The following is a 20,341-nucleotide window of genomic DNA, read 5'->3' as shown; positions in this document are numbered from 1 at the left end:
TCTTATTTCCTGAGGTGGATTCACTGATCCACAGCTGTACTGAAGGTTATTTGAGTTTGGACCTAGGGATATCCAATATTCACATTTCTGTTCCCTGCTGCTCCTGTTGACTCTCTCTCTCTCTCTCTCTCGTGGGAAGTGAGAATGTGATTTCTGCCTCATGGCGTGCCTACGGCTATCAGATTTGACTCGGAGCAGCGAAGATTTCTGCGGCCCATCACCTTTGCCCACGGGTCTATGAAGCCTCTATTTGTTTTCACATCGAGGGGTTTTCCAGTCACTGGGAGTCAGATATGCTCCAGGGACCGAAACGTCTGTGGTGGTGGACGCAGACTGCCCTATGAAGTCAAAACACAGCCAGAGAGAGCATGAGAGATACTGGAAAAGAGAGATAAATAGAGAGAGCGTAGGGAAGAAACAGAAATATAGAGGTGAAGAGAGAGGGAAGTGTTGGAGAGAGAGAGATAAGCAGGAAAAGGTCACGATAGCGGAAAGATATTGGAGAAAAGAGAAATAGAGGAGAAAGAGAGAGAGAGAGATAGAGAGATATAGGAATTAAATAAAGAGGAAATAAATACATTTCTTGAGTTACATAATAATAATAAACATTTAAAGAATATTTAATAATAATAATATACATACGTTTACAATATTATTATTATTATTATTGGTTGCTAATATAATAATGATATAATATTTAAGAAAATAAAATAAAATTATTATACAATAATAAAAAGTTATTATATTTATCTTTCTTCCTCCAATGTTAGTCTTGTTTTTCAATATATTTTGATTGTTCAAATGCCATTTTAAAAGTTAAGATGTTAACTTTTGTCATGTCATTTTAATGCTTTGGCAATGCAAAACCTCCTTCTGTCATGCCAATAGAGTTATTTGAATATTAATTTATAAAGAGAGCAGGTGAGCTTGGAAGAGGGAAAGAGAGATGGTTCAGAGAAATAGAGCAAAAAAAAGAGAGGTGGGGAGAGCTTAAGGAAAAGAGAGAAAGAGGAGAGAGAGGAGGGATGTGATATTCAAAAGTGAGGTGTAGATAGAGAAAAAAGGTGATAGAGAGACATCGACGGAGCACAAAGGTATAAAGGTAGCTGGGGGAGAGAGACAGAAGAGAGTAGCAATCTTGTTGGGGCAAAGGGGAGGACAAAGAAAACATCAGGCTATTTTTACAGCTAGATCGTGTAAATAGTGGTCATGAAATGAATTTGTTTGAAGTCAAAGCGGGACTCGCCGCATATATATTGCTTTGTGTTCAGGATACGTGCTGCATGGTGCCTCCTCACCCTCACCAATGCAGCTTATAAAAGTTATCATCAAGGGGTCGATAAACAGCGCGGGAAAGATATGAGACCTCCGATGTGACATTCACAGGGGATGCGACGGTCGGCGGTGCATTTTAGCACTACACTGGAAGGGGGTAATGTCCTTCAGGTGCTGACTTCTCCTTTTTTCTTCTTCGCTTTAATGTCATCTTCCGAGTTGTTGTAAAACTGTCTTGGAGTGGAGCAGTTAGAACGGGCTGTTCGGAGACAGGTGCTCTCTCGTGCCTCTGGGTAATATTCCCTCCAAATGCATTTAGCGGCGGGTTCCAGATGGAATCCTGCTTAAAATGGAAGCAATACAACCACCAACCTGCTTCTCTTGCAATAGAAGGGAGAATCTTAATGAAAACACCTCAAGAAATGTAGACAATGCACGGCGCTTATTTTACCTTAATGAAAAATTCTCAGCAGCTCGGAAACCTTAAGCACTCTAGTCAATCCACGCGGAGTTATTCGGAGGCCCGTGCAACTGTCCGAGATGTTCTAAGGGTCAGTGCTTGACCTGACATATAAAACTTGCCTGCGTTATTACACCCCGACACACCAACTGTATATCAGATCAACGGTGGATGACACTCCTGTGCGATATCAGTCCACACACACAGTGTGTGTTTGTGCACGCGTGTGTGTGAATGGCTAGAGTGAGATTTATCTACTGCCTCTTTCGTGGAAGTGACAGAGGCAGGGGTCTTTATTACCGCCTCTGATGGAAGTCCAAACTGCGCTCGTAGGCACCATCACACATACCTGTGACTAATAACCCGACTTTGTGACTCGGAAATGACATATTAAGCACATGCGCTTAATGTATGTGCTCGATATGTGATGTGTACGGGAAGATATTGCCCGAAATAGCCGAGCGGGTGCCATCTGCTCCCCTAATGAACGATGATGACAATGATCTCTGGCAGAGGAGGTTAAGCAATGACGGTTTGGCCACCGCCCGAACGCCCACGACTGCAGATGAGAACGTTGCACGCTCACCTATAGGAAGAGGAGCGAGTAGCTTGGATGACTTTTAGCAGATACCACCCTAGAGGCTCTACTGCTTCCCATTAATACATATGACGGAGGCGCTCGCCAATAGTCACACTTTTCTAATGCGCTTTAATTAGCCAGATTACTCTGCGTGAAAACGCGGCACTAAAGGAGACAAGCGGTTCGCGTTGTTCCCGGATGAATCAACCGTGGACACTCGGGGCGACTGTTTACACGGGTGAAGCTCAAACTTCCCCTTCATGAATCAAAATATTGGTGTTTCTCCATTGAAATTCCAGGTGCCTCTTTGGTGTCCTGTGCCGGACGGCTTTGATCAGCATATCAGAGTCGGGTTCGTGCTTTCATCTGTGGATGAGCACTTTGGCCAAGGGGGAAATTTGGATGGAGGTTGATCCGGAGCCGGCTACATCCTGCCTCCCGTCAACTCTGCGTTAATTCCCCCGGCACTAATCCTTCACGTGCGACCTCAGCAAAGTGTGTTGACAAACCTAAGCCACAGCACGAGCGTTACGGGCTAATGCAAGATTGGTGGAGTGCGACAACAAAAGTCGGCACGCAACGAAGCCACGTGTGTTCGCCTCTCCAAAACTGGAGATTAGCATTGCAAAGCTCTCTACTTTGTTTGTTTGATACCTGCTGATAGAGTGATTACGTATTTATCTCGGCGCAAGTCTCCGCTTTGTTCTGTTTTCACTGCACATCGGGCGCCTTCCAATCACAGAGTGAGGGATTCTTCTTATGCTCCAAAGCCTGAAGGACTAATTAGCAATTATTACTTGGCACTCGCAAAACACATGAAATATTTCTCAAACTAGAAAGAGAGGATAATTAAAAAATAAAGTGACAATAAATTATACATCGAAGAAAGTGTTAGGAAGAAGCCCTCTGGTGTCGTAACTGCTACCCGTGCCCTGTGCAAAGCTAAAGTTTACCCTAGCAAGCGAGAGCGACAAATATTTTTTGGACACCGCCATAAGGCCTTTGTTTTTTGTCGGCGTGGTTATTGCCACAGGCGGCCCTCCAGCCACTTGAGACCCCTGCCGTCGTGGATTAAAAATAACTGCGCAAGAAAACACACAGACGAGTCGTCGACCGTAGCCCTTCTCTGTAATTAGGTGGGGGAATTCAGCTTTCTCATTGGCAGCTTGTAGAGAAGATATTGATCGACTGTGGCCACAAACCAAACAGACATGGGGAAAGAAAAAGCACCATGGGCCTCTCTTTAAAATGATAATTATAAAAGAGAGAAGAAAGTTTTATATTGTTGGAAGAAAAATAAAAGCTGAATAATTCAGGGACGGGGACACTGATAAATGGTGTAAGTAAAAGACAGCCTATGATTAGGTCTTTGGATCTAAGCCCCGGGGTTTGTCTAAGCGTGGAGGGGAAGATGCGGACCATAAATTTCCTGAAGGCCCTTATCCCAAAGATACTTCCACCATCACCACGGTAACAGCTGCGGAGGGCTCCTGGGCAAGTTCGCCGTGTTGTTTAGCACGCACTCAAAGCAATGGAACGTATGAGAGGGGCTGGCATGTTTACCAATTTCGTCCGGGATTACTTGATAATAGAAACATTTAAACAGAGGGTTTGGGGGTTGTTCTCTGCGTGGAGCGTTTATATTCCCTCCTGTCCACGAGCGCACAAACAGCCACTTTGTCACACCTAACGTGATTACCAGAATTTGTGGGTGTACAATGATGAATGCGACCGAATACAGATGCGCAAACACGCGGATTAATGCACGATCGGCCCACCTCTCCCAGATTTTGCCGTGTGGCCTGCCTTTGTTCTAGAGCAAGACCCATTATTGGGGTAAGGGGATTTTAGGAGTCCTCTGTCGAAAGAGATTTACAGTTTAAACAGTCCTTATACAATGACACGAACCATTTGAAAGTGACACAGCCGAGTGCATCGATGAACTGTTTAGAAGCCAGTAAAACATTTTAAATTTTTACATTTTACATTTTAGTCATTTGGCAGACGCTTTTATCCAAAGCGACTTACAGTGCACTTATTACAGGGACAATCCCACTGGAGCAACATGGAGTAAAGTGTCTTGCTAAAGGACACACTGGTGGGGGCTGCTGGGATCGAACCAGCAACCTTTTGATTTACCAGTTCAGTAGTTTAACCCACTAGACCAACATCTCCAATGGGATCTGCATTCGTCTGCATTCGTAAAATAAATAAAGCTTTGGTGTTACACAGAAAAAGACTTTAAAAACAGTGTTCAGGTAGCTCAACGTGTATCACAACGCAAAAAAGTCGTAAGATTGAATACCCAGGGAACACACAAAATGATCAAATGTATAGCATGATGTACTGAAAGTCGCCTTGGATAAAGGTGACCACCAACATGCACAATCTAATTTGAATGTTTTTGTTGCGTTACGTTTTGGCGACAACCTTTCTAGGCCCCGATCCCCTTGCGACCCTGAGAGGACAAAAGGATTTGGGGAATGCACGGATACGCATTCTGTCCTTGTAGAATGTGCTCAAAAAGGAGTACCTTTAACAAAACAGGCATTTATTTTATCAGTATGAGTGCTTTTGAGATTTAAACCCACAACCTTTGCTTTGCTGATGCGATGCTCTACTATGTGAGCAACATCAAAGTAAATTGCTTTCAGGTTTATCATCATGTTTCAAAAAAGACTTTGTCAATCATAATAGCATGTCCAGAAATGTATTTCCACCCGTGTACCAACAGAGCATGCTTCGAGGGAAAAAAGTATGTTCTACGCTAAAACTAGTACAGGCAGAAATTCAGACGCGGTGCCAGTCTCTTAAAACTAAAATAGAAACAGTATTTGGTCATTATTTCAACAAATTCAATGAGTCGCAATTGAAAGGAGGTCATGATTGAATACACTTTTAGTCTCGGAGCAGAAAAAATTCAATTACACAGCCGGCCGTTTTCCTCAAGAGGTTCCTTTCTGTGTTTATGTTGTCGTGCCACGGCCCGAGTTCACGCCAGACGTCGGCGGCTGACGGGTGGGAAACCTGACAGCTTTATGTAAAGCGACCCACGCTATCTGTCACCCACACCGTCTTTAGTTCAGTTAAAATAACAATGTTAACCCCCCTTCATGTCTCTGAAATGGCATTGTCCCAACGACCCAACGTCAGCGACCGTACATAGATTACGGGCAAAAACCACAGACCTCTCGCCCGGAGAGACGTACCACAGCAATGAATCACACGCTGCACCCACTTGATAAGTCAAGTCAATTTGTGGTAATTAACATCGGAGGGCACAGTAGGCGCTCTTTCTGAAGGGAAATATCATCTCTTTCTCCTGCACCAAGCTCGCTTCCACAAGCCGAAGAACAAACGCGAGCTGAGGGAGGGCTATATTTCTCAGGTGACCTCGGGGGGCTCAGCAAATTTGTTCACCACCTACAGCATAACAGATTGAGGGACGTGCCATTTCCCCCGATCGCGTTAATGGATTTACCTTCTCTCCTAATTGCTACGAGCCAACATCAGTTTTGACATACACGCAAAGTCAAACACACCTCGTCCTGCGGCGTTTGATCCTCAAATCACATATTTAGCCGTCGCGGATCAATGGTTTCGGTCCACGCGGGCAGCCCCGGGCATCACGGCGTGGAAACAGAACCGGTTCGGCAGATGAAAAGGTTATTCGAGTCCTACTGGTCCCGGGCAACGCTGCAATGAGAGAACTACTCTTTTCATTTAAATGGAAGCTGCAGGCGAGCAGGTTTGTTAACAGTGGCGGCCATCTTTTTATCCAAACAAACTAACCTTTTCATCGTTCAAAATCGCTGAGGCACCCAAAACACGCGATAATTATGTAAACATGACTTTGAGAAATGCAGACCCGCGTTAGCTGTGAATTTCCACCTAAATGTATACGTAACAAAGGGCAATTGTGTGCCGGGGTGTGTGTGGTGTGGAGATTGAAATAGTGTGTTGCACATTGGGGGGTATTCAGCAGAATTTTAATGAAGCCTCAAGGTTCTGCTAAAGGACAGCGGGAAGGGAAGATGGAGAGGGGAGCAGGGGTTCAGAAAGCTATTACAGCACAGCGTAAGCACAAACCATATATAATAATCCACTCCTAAAACACCGGCTTGGTAATTTAAGTCAATTGACATTGTTCAAAACATTCAAATCTGGACGTGCTTCACCGTTATTATAATACTATTAATAATATTAAACTCACAAGCTGTTGAGATTGAAAGACATGTTGACATTTCTTGAACCAATGGAGTCCGAGAGTCTAAGACCACATCTGTCCCATTTTAACATCTGGGAAAGAAGCTCTTTCCAAAAATACATAGATGTGACCCTGGACAACAAAACCATTCTTGTGGGTACATTTTTCGAAATTGAGATGTTTATGTGATCTGAAAAATGAATAATTAAGCTTTCTATTTTTTTTTCTAGTTGTTCGAATAGGACGATATCTGTCTGAGATACAACCGTTGAAACTCTGGAATCTGAGAGTGCAAAAAAATCCAAATATTGAGAAAACTGCATTCGAAGTTGTCAATCAGGGGCACTGTCGCAGGCCATCCACTCAGAAAAATAACGTTTTTATATATTTAAGGTAGGAAATTTACAAAATATATTCATGTAATATGATCTTTACTTAACATCCTAATGATTTTTGGCATAAAAGAAAAATCGATAAATTTGACCCATACAATGTATTTTTGTCTTTAACTAAAAATGTTCCCGTGCTACTTAAGAAGGTTTTGTGATCCAGGGTCACATATGTTTGAATGTTTGAAAGATGCAAAGCAGACAAAGCTTTGAGAGAGAAACAAGATTCATAAATCATTTTAGGTCATTAATCAAATATAAGCTGATTCGTAACACATTTGCTCTCTTTCATCAGAGCACACCATGTTCTTTTAGACATTTACACACGGATCAAAAGATAATAGTTACGAAACAAATAATAAACATCTTGTCGATATTATAATGCATACTTTACCGAGCACTTGGGTCTCAGACTTCTGTCCCGCTGTATGTGACAGTGGCTTTCACTAGGGGCTAAAGATTATCTCATTGAATCGCTCATTTAAAAGGATTTGATTAGAGGTCAAAGGTGCTGGATAAAGTCTTTCACTCTAGTCTACTATAATCCCATCTAATAAACCCCTTTAATGCCTCATAATTACATTACACTTGTGCAGCGGAGAATTCACGAAAGACTGGTCATTTCCTCTGGGATGGACGACCGACACAATATCAACTTTCAATATAACAGCAGGTTAGAAAATGTTTTATCATTGTAGCAGAAAATATATAATATACACATTCGGTGGTCACTTGGCTACAGTTCCAGACAAAAGTTACTTCGTTCTTTGCAATTTCCAAAACCTTTTTTTTGTTAACATTAGTAGTTTACACAAACTAACAATGAACAAAACTTCGACACCATTTAATAATCTTTATTTAACACGAAGTACTTATTAATTAATACATTTTACAAAACAGAAGTTGTAACTGTTAACATTAGTTATAATATGACCAACTTTGTTATTGGCATTAACTTTAACAAAGATTAATAATGCTGAAAAACAATATTCCTCATTAGTTGATGTCAGCTATGTGAACAAAAACAACCTTATTTTAAAGTGTAACCAAAACAACAACGAATTTATCAAAACGTTGGAAGAACACAAAGGGAATTGTGGGAATATTTAGTGATCAGTCAAAACTCATTTTTAATTCTCCTTTTCTTTGATAATCTTGAATACTTGCACATTCTTGGCATTTTCATCAGTCTTTTCCCAGGATGCACCTGGGCTATTTCTTAGCATTATTGGAGGAGTTCCCATACATGCTTTGCACTTTTGGGCTGTTTTCCTTCAATATCCGGTCCAACTTCTTTTGAAAAAAATATGAATCAACATTTAAGTGAAGAAAATAAGACATCATTTACGTTCACGTTTAAAATGTAAGCAAAAGCCTTTGTAAGACCATTGGAAACATCCAGTCCGGTTTGTCCAAAACAATGACTGGTGCTGTATTCACCAACAACTATAAGTAAGGGGTGAGTCACTCTCGCGTTTAACTTTGAGTCGGCGCTGCATTCGGCAAGTGTGTTATGAAATTTGATAAACACAGTTCTGTGAGACGCTGTATGGAAATGCCGGCCATTTTCAAAACTCTCAAAATGAGGGACGCAGTAAACAACACACCCTGTCATCTCACAGACAATGTTGTGTGTCGTAAAGAGTGTTCTCCTGTCTCACTGCACAACTAAGTTGTCGCATGGCTGCGGTTGTAAAAGCATGAATACTAAAGGCCCAGACATCTACCAAAGCACCTCTTCTTCAAAAGAGCCGCAAACCTCCAATTCCAAGTTTCTTCATGCTTTATGCATTAGTCGTTTGCTGCAGAGCGTCCGTGACAAAAGCAGTTGTTTATTTCGCGCTGTATCTGTTTGCATGTTTACTTGCATTTATTCAAAAAAGAACTGAGCAATGTTAAACTGAAGGTTAACACGCTGTTAGAATAAAAGTTCACACATGACAACTCGTCGCTCTCTAGTCTAGCTTCCTTAACTTTCCATTAATTTGTTGGAGATGCAGTTGCCATCTATTCTCCTCCAGGCCAGATATCTCACTCAAAAGCACAACGCAAATAAAGAAATTCTTAAGTTTGTTCCGTGTCTTGTTAACTGTAAGCAGCAGACCTCACCCGTTCTGACAAGGCTTTGTTGGGCCGAACCAGCGCCGAGTGACAGGCCCGTTAGCTTCCAGTCTGGAGAATCTTGTCAGGCTGCCAAAGGCTGAGCTGCTACATGATTTGCAGAACTCATAAATGCTAAGCAGGGATAAGGCTGTTGCCACTGTTGCGCCTGGACAGGGTACCTGCTCTCTGCTAAAAGAGATCTCTTTATGGAGAGCCGACCCGGGCCTGTCAACTCAACACATTCTCAAAGGCAGGGAAAAATGATGACTTTTATAAAAGTCATAAAAACTAGGAACCGGCACAGTGAATACAGCATAAATTGAACCTAGCGAGAGACTTAGCTGTGGACGTTATGAGGCACCACTTTTTATTTCCCAACAAGCAAGACCTTAGTTTTTCTGTATCTCTTTTCGAGACTATGCAAAATACGATGACTTCTTTCAAGCTCAAAAAAAAGCTTTGCATTTATTCAAAGCATTTATCCAAACCAAAGCAAAGCAACCTCACAGGTCTACGCGTTTAAAGGAGTAGTTCTCCTACAAAATGAAAATTCAATCAACACGCCTTCTTGTCATTTCTAACCTTCATGTCTTTGTGCAGAATGGCAAAGAAGATATTTTGAAAAATGTTGGTAACAGAACAGCACAGCCCCCCATTCACTTGTGTTGTAACTAATGCAAGTAAATGGGGGGCTGTTGACAACATTCTTCAAAATATCTTCTTTTGTGTCCTGCGAAATGACAAGAGGGTGAGTAAATGATGACAGAATTTTCGTTTTGAAGGGGAACTACTCTGTTAAGGCAACGCTATTATCACCCAGTATTTTGGTTAAAGGGCATTCTCCCACCAAAAATGAAAATTCTGTCATTAATTAACCCCCCCAAATTCTTCCAACCCTGTGTACATTTCTTTGTTCTGTTGAACACAAAAAAAGATATTTGGAAGATTGTCAAATTGAAATGTTTGTCAAAGGTGCACTAGAACGTTTTTTTGAAACATTTTGAATGTCCCTGCTATGGTAGTCAGTGATGTGTCAGAAATGCCGGTTGCAAACATTCTTCCAAAAAAAAATATTTTTGTTCATCAGAACGAAGACATTTATACAGGTTTGGAACAACTTGAGGGTGAGTAAATCATGACAGGATTTTAATTTTTGGGTATCACTTTAAGAAATCATCATAAATTCAGATAATTTCTGTCACTGATCAATGTACCCATTCATTGACCCCTGCCCAAAAACAATCTAGTGTTTACATAGATTATTAGCCCTTCTTTGTAAGATTTTTGTATCCTATATATAACATTTAATTTTCTATTTAAGTCGACATATGACCATTAATCTCTACTAGCATTGTGAATGAAAACATGCTATAACAAGAAACTTTCCTTTCCTCTGTTTACATTTACGCATTTGGCAGACGCATTTCTCCAAAGCGACCCACCGTACATTCAAGGTGTACATTTGATAAGTATGCATCCTCCCTGGGGACCGAAGCGATGACCTTTCTGCTGTTCACCCAATGCTCTACCAACGCTGAGCTAAAGGAACTCTAGACGTACGATAACAACTAAAAGCAGTATTATCACATTAAAGGGCCTGAAACCAAAAATCAAGTCAGTCAGACAAAACTTTCATTTGCAATTGTCTCTCCCACCTGTAAAAAATCGTGACCAACCTCTCTACAAACACCCGAGGGGTATCAGAGGAAAAGTGGATGAGAGCTCTGTTAAGAAAAAACCCATTCATCATTCCCTTATTCCTTATAAGCTCTCCATTGCGGTTTACAGGAACCCCAGTAAATGACCCTTCTCCCTCTCATGCACTCAAAGCATTAAGTTTGTGTTTCCTCCCCAGCGTTAAACTACGATCCATCAATACAGCGCGTCGAGAGGCACGCGAATAGTAAAGTCTTCATCGGGGAAGATGGGCGATGCTTGTTGACTGGCAGTATTCAGCATAATGAGATTTGACAGCTTTCCCCCCAGCAGCTGTAGTGTATCAGAGCACATGACGGAGCGGATGCTCTCAATCAATCTACGGAGGTAGCGGAGTGTGAATGGATCATATGTCCGACGCTCGGGCCTCATGCAGCCGACGTCAAAGCATTACCTGAGCCTTCTGCTTGCATAACGTTTAGACCCATTCCAGTGCATCAGCCGTCTTCGTAAACATCCATGAGGAGCGGCGAGCGGGCCAACGCAATCAAGGGTGGAAAATTGAGAAGTATGAAAAACTATTAACTTCTCTGACTCCACACCGCCGTACATTTTAACAACTTGACACCACGCCAGTCCACAGCCATTTGTCAACAACCGGAGGGGGAAAGGCCCCTTTCCAAGAGAACAGCGGTCTCGAGATTTGCTGTTAAATCCCTCCAAAGGGCAACAGCAGTGTTTGTGCGTCGTCCAAGAGGCTACTGGGAAGAGTGACGGGGGGAATAATTAATTGCATCCGGCTAGTGCCAATCACTACAGCCTGGAGAATGTGATGGGGAAACACGCCCTATTCCTGTGCATTAGGGAACGTTTCGTAAAAGAGAAGAGGAAAGGGTTTCATGTAATTAAATAACTTGAAGGTCCGGCAGGCGTGCTTTAAGAACGAGCCATTTCCGTGATTGCATGTGACGTCGATACGGAGAGAGACCAGTCACGTAGCAAACTGCATGTATGGAAAAGAAAATTAACAGCAAAGCACTATAGGGTAACCCACTCGCGTACACCCAAATGCACTCCGTAAATAAAGCGACAGTCAATTACAATGGCAGCACAAAAGCCTTACCCAGTGGTTCAATTCTAGGGGGAGAAATCTATCCCTCTATCCCTGAATAATTTTCCAGCTCGGCGCACACAAGGCATGGGGAAAGGGAGGGGTGATGGAGTGAATCAGAGGTGGGAGACACGGGGAGAAGAATGCGAGGTGGCACACAGCACCGGTTCCTTTAAAGGATCTCGGGGCAAGTGATACTTTCAATCTGGTGAATAAAGAGATCATATTATCACAATGGTTATGTAATAACAATCACACCACCTCATCTCATGGGAATTCATAACCGTTTTACATTGTGGCTAATTCGTATGAATTCGTTCGATGTGAATCACACAAAAATGTAGTGATTTAAAAAAAACTGTATCACTGGCATGAAAGGAAATCGTACTAAAATGTACAAATGAGATACAAGAATATGGTCACGAACTGCCGTGAGATTGTGTTGGATCATATAATCCCCAAAGTAAATGACGGGTTAAAAGTCATAAGGAATGAGGGGTGGAAAACAAACATTACTACTTAGCCCCCCTTGAGTATAGATTTAACAAAAAAGAAAAGGACAAAAAGGACACGAATGAGATTTTATCCACCAATTGATTGGATTGTGAACATTGGGCATACTGTACCAGAAAATATGCAGATATTTTGATGGCTAAAAAGAACGAGGACTCAGATTAAATATTGAATGAATTGAATTGTGTGCCAAATGAGCAGGTATAAACAGTGCATTTGAACTTCCCTTGGGTTAAAGTCAAATGCACAAAACTTAAAGATGCCTCTCTTTTTTGCATCAAACTGCAGTGTTCAACGTTGACTGTCCAACATCTTTCTCCATTCCTTCAAAGGACCAGGAAACCCACCTTCACCGTAGACTGACAGCGGCCTCTCCACAAATTATTATTCTGATCATGACTCAGCCACCTTCACAAATCAGCCCCTTACAGCCCAAAGCCTCCCGTTTGCAAAAACAAAGCAGCGTGACCTTTCATCTCGCCCCATCTTCTCCTCAGCAGCTCAGTCTCCATCTCCTCAAACATTTGCCTGCACGGAGTCATCTTTAATTACCACGATAGGGGCGACGTGTTCCCCGTCCCAGAAGCAAAGAGGAAATAAATGTTGTTGTTTTTTTGCCTCTTCATTTCTACTAATCAGGAGCTTTGCTCTTCGCTGAAATATTCTCAAAACGAGACGGAGAGAGAGAGAACACAAGCTTCTCCCTGAACTGATGGTAAAAAGGTCTGCATAATTTGTTTCCACAAGAGGAAACGTATTAAAATAAATCTCATAAACATCAAGAGGACTGGCTTTTCTGGCTTGAAGAATGAAATCAAACTCATCAGCATTGTGCTAATCCTTTCAAGGAACCTGTAATCCCCAGGATAGCGGGACATGGCTAAACCCGCTCCAGAGGGGATCCGGTGGATTCTTTAAACAAGCCTGATTATGCCAACAGAGCGACCTTATGTCACACTAACGTTTGGATTGGGATAGAAATAAGGCAATGTGTGCGGTCTCTGTTTGTGCAGATGTGTCATAACATCATTCAAATTTATGCAGTGGAAAACAAATGGAAACAAAAACACGATGGGGGACAGCGAGCCTCAGCGACAACACCGATGGAATTTATTTATTTTTTCAGTGACAGCCACGGAGACCATCACGCAACAAAGTTGAGACGAGTCTAAGTTTATGCAAATGCACAATGATGTGGCGACGATTAACAGGGACGATCCGCCACCTCATAACATTGGATACATGACAAGACAACCTACAGTACAACCATTTAAAAACCTCTGTTTTTCCAAGAGGGGAACAAGTGTATTTATAGAAAAAAAAAGAAAGTGGTATAGAATATAACGTTGGACCAATACAAATAAGCAGTGTCACTAATAGCTTGAAGTAGTGCCATGGATCACAAAACTCACTGTTCGGATCTTTTACGAATTTGGGGTCACGGCTCATCATAGTTTTATTATGATATATTATTATAATAATTATAAAAAAATAAATGAAACAGTACAAATAATGGTTTCTGCTAGGGATCCACCGGAATGTAAATTTTGGCTGATAACGATAACCGATATTTCTTATACATTGGAAGACGATATCCGATACATAGGCCGATATACATTATCTAAATATTCATATAACATTTTTACTTGTCACTAATGAAAGATTCTTTAACTTTTAAACTTTTCTGGTATAATGTTTATTTAATAAACAATTAGAGATGTTCTTCCAGAGCAACCCAGAAAGGTGTTCTCAATAGCCACAAGTCTGACAGCAGACGGCTTCAAACAATATGCTTTTGTTCCTATAATTTACACATTTATAAATATCTACATACAGCAGTGTATGATCACGACATAAAGATAGTACTGTACTGTACTGGATTTTAACTGTGAGCAGCGTGCAGCTGAAGTGTTTCCGATTAATAATTTTATTTTCTGCCGATACCGGTATGGCCGATAATTTATCGTGATTCCCTAGTTCTTGCAAAAAAATGTCTCCCATCAAAAAAATTATTCGCTTGATCTGTCCTTGAAAACAATGAATCAATCCAAAAGTTACCCTCAGCTAGTATTTTTCCTCGCCAAACAACTACAAAAAAGGTCAAAACCCAACAGATGTACCACTCGCTAAAACTACATTACTTGATGTAATGGAAATAGAAGCAACAAGGCCGGCTTAGGTGACAGGAGACCCTTCCACTCCACAAAAGCCAAAGGTCTTCTTATACAAACACTGGCTAAATTTCCCAGCATTCCCTTCAGGGTACGAGTTGACTAGCAGCATCTGTTTCCTTTGATTATGTGAGAAGAAAGTCAGCCAGACCCTTAAAGAAAAGGACCCAGAGGAGAGGGGCAGAGCCAGCTAAGATTAAGGCAGGGTAACCACTTCCCTGGCACTAATCGCAAGGGTAATAGTGCAACAGCGGTGCCAATATCTAGATTTCAAGAGCAAAAAAAAAAGAAATAGAGAGAAAATTGGCGTATTGGATTGAGGGATTTCAAATAAAAGAAGCGAGCCAACATCTGACAGGGGAACTCAACAGGGCAAGGACATGCATGGACCAGCACTTTTCTTGACACTTAAAACTTTCAGATGCACACTGCGGAGGGCTGATTATTGGGGAATGGCCCAGACACAGCAACTCTCTGTAACTATAAACATATAAAGGGACACTTGCTAATGCTAACGGCGTGCAGCAAACCCTCTCTTCTCAAAGAGACACTATTGTCCACCTTTACACTGTTTTTATTTCTGCTTCTGGGGAGGAGACTTTGCATCTCTCTCCATATCAGAGTCCGTGGGACGGCCCGGAGATCTATATTAGAAAAAGCACACCCACAGGCTCATGCATTTGCAAAGCCTATAAAACATGGGTTTTTTGTCATTGAGTCAAGGTAATACAATTCAATCTTCAGCTTACGAGCTCCGCACGTAAGCTCTCTATGCATCCTGGCTGTTTGCTAAGAGATGGCCCTACATTCAGAACACACATTTTCCTTCATCCTGGTGAACGGCCTCCCCGAAGGCGGGAAATGAATACACAGCCTCTTCTTAAACGTGAAGCTTAGATAGGTCAAACAATGACAACTCCATGCACCAGCGTCTGAAACCCAAACAAGCTTGAGGCCGATAGCTGGAACGTTCACTCCTCTACTCCAGTCACGTCTCTTATTCTATCTTTTTCTTCGGAGCAATTGCGATAGGCAAGCTTGACGGGAAAAAAATCGTCCATGCTGAAGGACACTTCGTCAATAAGTAATACCCACGCTATATTAGCTGCATATTTAGCCATGAGAATCCTTCTAAATTGCTTTTAGACAAAATCATTTAGCGGAGCGCACATCAGAATGCAACAGTGCGTCTTCGCTTAAATTCAGTTTGGTGCGGCGGATGAACTCCAGGCTTTTTAAGAGCAAGGACAGTCGAAACATGTGCTGTGCCACACTGTGGAGGCGTTCGCCTCAGAACAATGTCTATTCAGCATTAAAACCATGTCTCCCATCCAAATCGCCATTTGTCTACTAAATCAAAACGAGATCACACCCGGACCTGTTTGAGAGCGTTCCGACTTCGCTTTCCACCACGACGATTGTTTTGAAATTTCCCTCAGATGGTTTCTAGACGTAATATTCTTTTGTTCAGGGGTAATAATAATGTTTCTCTTTCAAGTCCCGGCAGTGTGCGTTAAAGTATAGGAGAGCTATCGAACGCGCACACACTTCTCTAGGTATTTAAAATGAACAGCAGGGGGTGTAAAGCGACCGACGGTGAGAGACAGAGCGAGAGAAAAAGAGATAAAGACAGGAATTGACTTTTCTGCCATCCCCCAGCGTTCACCCTCCTCGTGTTCATTACGGCACCATTATGGTTTTGATGTTTTTTCCGCCTCCTTTCTGCCACTTTCGTTCTTTAATGTGGTCATTCCGGTGCGGGAATTTTTCAAGTGAACACATGGCCGTGTCAATACCTTCACAAGGTAATTTCCTGTAAGAAAAAGGAAGACCAATCTCACGTAGAGTGACGGGACTGACTGCATTGATATAAAAATATAGACCCTCCACTCTTCCAATCCGAGAAATAATGCCTTGTGCCTGATATATCCAATGTATGTCAAAAAACACGGCCTCGGACATGAGCTGTGCTTGTTTGCATGACCTGGTGTCTCGCCCGGCCCTGCTAGAGGTCTCATTATACCTCACCGCTGGTCATTGTGAGCATGGCATTCAGCCTGACACCGGAGCTGAAGCAGGACGACGGCGGTGCTGTTTAGGATCTCGTTCTCATTAAGAGCCGTCCGTGTCACCCGGGAGAGTTTCTGCTCCTTACAGCATCCAAAACTAGCTCTGCTTTAACAACGGCCACGGTGGAGATCAGCGAATGTCTCCATCTGCAGGGTGAGCTACACCTCTTCCAGATTTCTTTGCATATCTACATCATCTGTCGCTCTCGGTTCCTCGGCCGAACGGTTTGGTTTGCCTCCCTCACTTTATCTTTCATCTGTGTTCTTTCTAGGCCGTGTTCATTTTAACAGTCAGAACTGTTTATCCTGAACGGAAACACTGACAATAATATCAGGAGCGCTAGTGACTGTATTGAGTCGCTATTCCTGTGAGGATGCAAAACTGGGAGCGAGTCGCGACAGTCACGAGCGTGTCAGATTTGGTTAACGTTTTGGGTAGTTCCCCAGGCCTTTTCTGAATGCATGCTCACTGCAAACAGCAGCTCAAAGTTATCACAGTTGAGAAAGGCTGGGTCTTCTTCACCATCTCTCCTTAAAGTTTGAAGGTTAAAGTCAACAGAGTTTGCAACCCATTTGATGGCACATGGTGGAGAGAATGGGTTGTGGGAAAGAATACTATGAGACAACCTAAAATTGATATTTTAATGACAGAGCCAATTGTTCAGTTCTATAGATTATTAAGGTTTTTTAAATGTGCAATGTTGAATAGGTTTAGAAATGTGTATTGAAAAGGTAAAAAGGTTGACTGTGATTTGCTTTAAAGGGACAGTTCACCCGAAAAGGAAAATTCTGCTACCATTTACTCACCCTCTTGTCATTTTAAACCTTTATGATTTTCTTTCTTCTGTAGAACACAAAAGAATGTAATTTGAAGAATGGCGGCACCCAATCACTTCTATTGTATGGACACAAAGCAATGCAGGTCAATGGGCACCGCTGTTATTCGGTTGAGTAAATGATGTCATTTTTGGGTGAACTTAATGATATGAAACATTGGAAGTGTCACAAACATGACATAGCGGTTTACATGCATGCTGTGGCGTTCATTTCAGCTTTTTGATTCCATTTCAAAAGTAGCTTTTGGTTCAACCTGCATTTTGAGTGTCGGGTGTTTTTTAACCATTCAGCCAAAAATGGTTCTTATGTGAATCGTGAAGCACCTTTGCGTATTAAGGTGGGAAATGAGGGAGATAACCACACTTCACCTTTAAAACTAAGTGTTTTGTTGGAAATGTGTCTTGATACCAAACACAAACTCATCTCTCAAGTTAGGGAAGCGAACTTCTCATGACTTTTCTTGAAGGGGGCTAAGTTTGCATCAGCGTGGGGTCAGGCTGTCTTCCCATTTTGCATTGGCACAATTCTAAAATAAGAACTATAAACCAGAGTTGAGGAAGGTGAAATGATCTCTAAAAACCGTCAGGAAACTTTGACGCTTTGGAAGTTGAGAGAAAGGGAGCGCGGAGGCTTTGACAGAAAGCACAGAGGGACAGCAACAATGTTGGCTTCCCAACGCGAAGGACTCGCTCTCGAATAAAGAAGGGAGAGAGAAATATCAACCTCTCTGCACCACCATTTCTTCATCTGCAACACAAAGCCAAGCACTGCAGAAAGGAAATAGACTTGCATTCCCCAGATCAAACCATCCTTTCAACTGTTACCGTAGATAAACTTCTACGTACGAGATGACAAGACATCAGGCTTTTCATTCTTATAAGTTATGGCTGTATTGAAATGGAAATTGAAATATTGTAAGAGGCCATGCCATGTCATCACAGGGTATGTTGTTTTTTGTTACCCAGAATCCTTAGCTTCATGAAGCATCTTCATCATGCTATCTAAAGAATTTTTAGGGAGAGCCTAAAATATACAAAACACTGGTTGTTTTAATCCACCGAAAACCTGAAGAGAAAGCTTTAGTGTGAAAAAACACAATGCATTAATCATCGTCTCATTTGTATCGATGAAACAGTTAAAGACTTGAAAGTTTGAACAACAAAAACAAGGATTTTGACGATTTTCTGACAATCTGACTCCAAAACATAACATGAAACATAACTTTCATAACATTATGATATTTATTTCAATAAGATATTATTTTCTTTACAACTAAGCACATATAACCCCACATTCTCAAGAATACCAAAGAAATGTATTTGCTATGTTTTTACTATATATACTACCACTATTATACATGTATAAGTACAATTATAAAACATCTTATGACAGTAATAAGAATTGTGGGAAAAAAAACCTTTATATGCATTCTCTTGAATGTTTGGAAAATAGAAATGTAATTGTAGGCTACCCAGAAAGACAAATAATAAACTAGAAACGCAAATCAACCATTTTCTAACCTTTGCTTTTCAAAACTATTGTCCATTGTGTTATCCTGTTCAATGTGCAATAAGATAGTGAATTGTTGTTCTGTAAAGCTAAAATCTAATAATAGAATTTGTTTCCTTTAAGCAAAAGTGGCATAACTGTAATGCAAAAATAAATTACTCTTGAAAATCAAGTTTATACGTTGGTACAAACATAAAACTGCAGATGAATAGTTTTAGAAAACATTCAGAAGGTTGTTGACATTTCTCTGTTTACATTTGCTTCCTTTCTGTTGAATGTAAATTAAATGTTACTGTGTATCCAGTAATTAAATTTCCCATTTCAAAACACTTGAGGGAATGCGTCTTTATTTCACATGGCGTGCTTTGTTGTACCGTGTTTGTCAGTTAAATACCATGCTGGTTAATCCAGAATAAATGTAATGTAATCAGTCAAAAAGCCACTGGGCTCTTACTGATTAATCTCTCTGGTTAATGTTAATTATCGACAGCAGAAAAGTAAAGAAGCGCTTTTTGAGTTCGGTGGGTCGATCCCACTTTGGCTGGTTAGCTAAATCTAATTCACAAGAACTTGCTTCTCCGCATAGTAAGAAGAAGTGGAAGTTCGCAGTGAAACAAAACAAATGAAGGATTCAATGGTGTCTGCACATAAAAAAATAACATGGCTGTAAGGAAAACAGAAATATCCCTTAAAGCCAAACTGGTCGTCACATTGAAATAAGGTCCTGGAAAAAAAAGAGGTTTCGTAAAAGGTTTCTAACCTCGTTGGTGTTCCAGCGATGTCTCTCCTTGGGCAGGGAGGAGCATTTGGGAAGGCATTCCAGAAGCTTCTTGGGCAAGTAGATCTTCAAATGTCCATGTTCATCTGTGAACAACATTAAAAGGTTACACTTAGGATGGACTGTGATCAGGATAAATGAAACATTCAAATTTTCAATCAGAAAGATTAAAATTACGGCCCGTCATGATGAAGGAAAAAGGGATATGCAATAACTTTCTTAATGAAAAATACATAATAATAATGTTTTGTTTGTGGTTTGTTAAATCAATTCATATAAAACAACATATGTTGCTCATTTATTTTTTAAGGGAAAATAAATCATAACAACAAATCGTATTGTTTTTCATAATTGATATATGCAGACCTATTTATTCGAAAATGTCTTTTAAAATCTTTCTTCAAGAATCAACCCGTGAACATGTCATTGGTAGCGCCAGCTAAATGAAAGCTCTCTCCATAAAGATCGAATCATTTCTTTGTAAATTACAATGTTGTTTTAGTCAATGTCGCTGTTGATCAAGGGGCTCCGTTAAGAAAAATGCCCAGTGTCACGTTTGCTTTGACATGTTTTTCAAAAAAGTAAAGCTATAAAACAAGCACGAGACCTCAAAGAGGGAGCGCTCGAAACGCAATGAACAAAATAAAACAAAATAAAAAACTTAAGATGTTACAGTGAAATGA

General features: G+C 41.1%; 1 protein-coding gene across 12 annotated transcripts in view; it reads right to left on the bottom strand.

Annotated features, from left to right (window-relative positions):
• Positions 1-20,341, bottom strand: part of camta1b (calmodulin binding transcription activator 1b) — a 241,876-nt gene that overhangs the window by 204,776 nt on the left and 16,759 nt on the right. For 11 of the 12 annotated variants that reach the window (XM_056734472.1, XM_056734473.1, XM_056734475.1 and 8 more), the window contains one exon: positions 19,641-19,744. In XM_056734472.1, the coding sequence (XP_056590450.1) occupies positions 19,641-19,744 (104 nt within the window). Of the gene's footprint in view, positions 1-19,640; positions 19,745-20,341 lie in introns of those variants that run through there. The other variant, XM_056734482.1, reaches the window with a different exon arrangement.

This window comes from Triplophysa dalaica, chromosome 21 (genome assembly GCF_015846415.1).
Source record: "Triplophysa dalaica isolate WHDGS20190420 chromosome 21, ASM1584641v1, whole genome shotgun sequence".
Taxonomy (NCBI): Eukaryota; Metazoa; Chordata; class Actinopteri; order Cypriniformes; family Nemacheilidae; genus Triplophysa; species Triplophysa dalaica.
The sequence above is the reverse complement of the archived record's forward strand: the minus strand, read 5'-3'. Positions and strand labels throughout refer to the sequence as shown.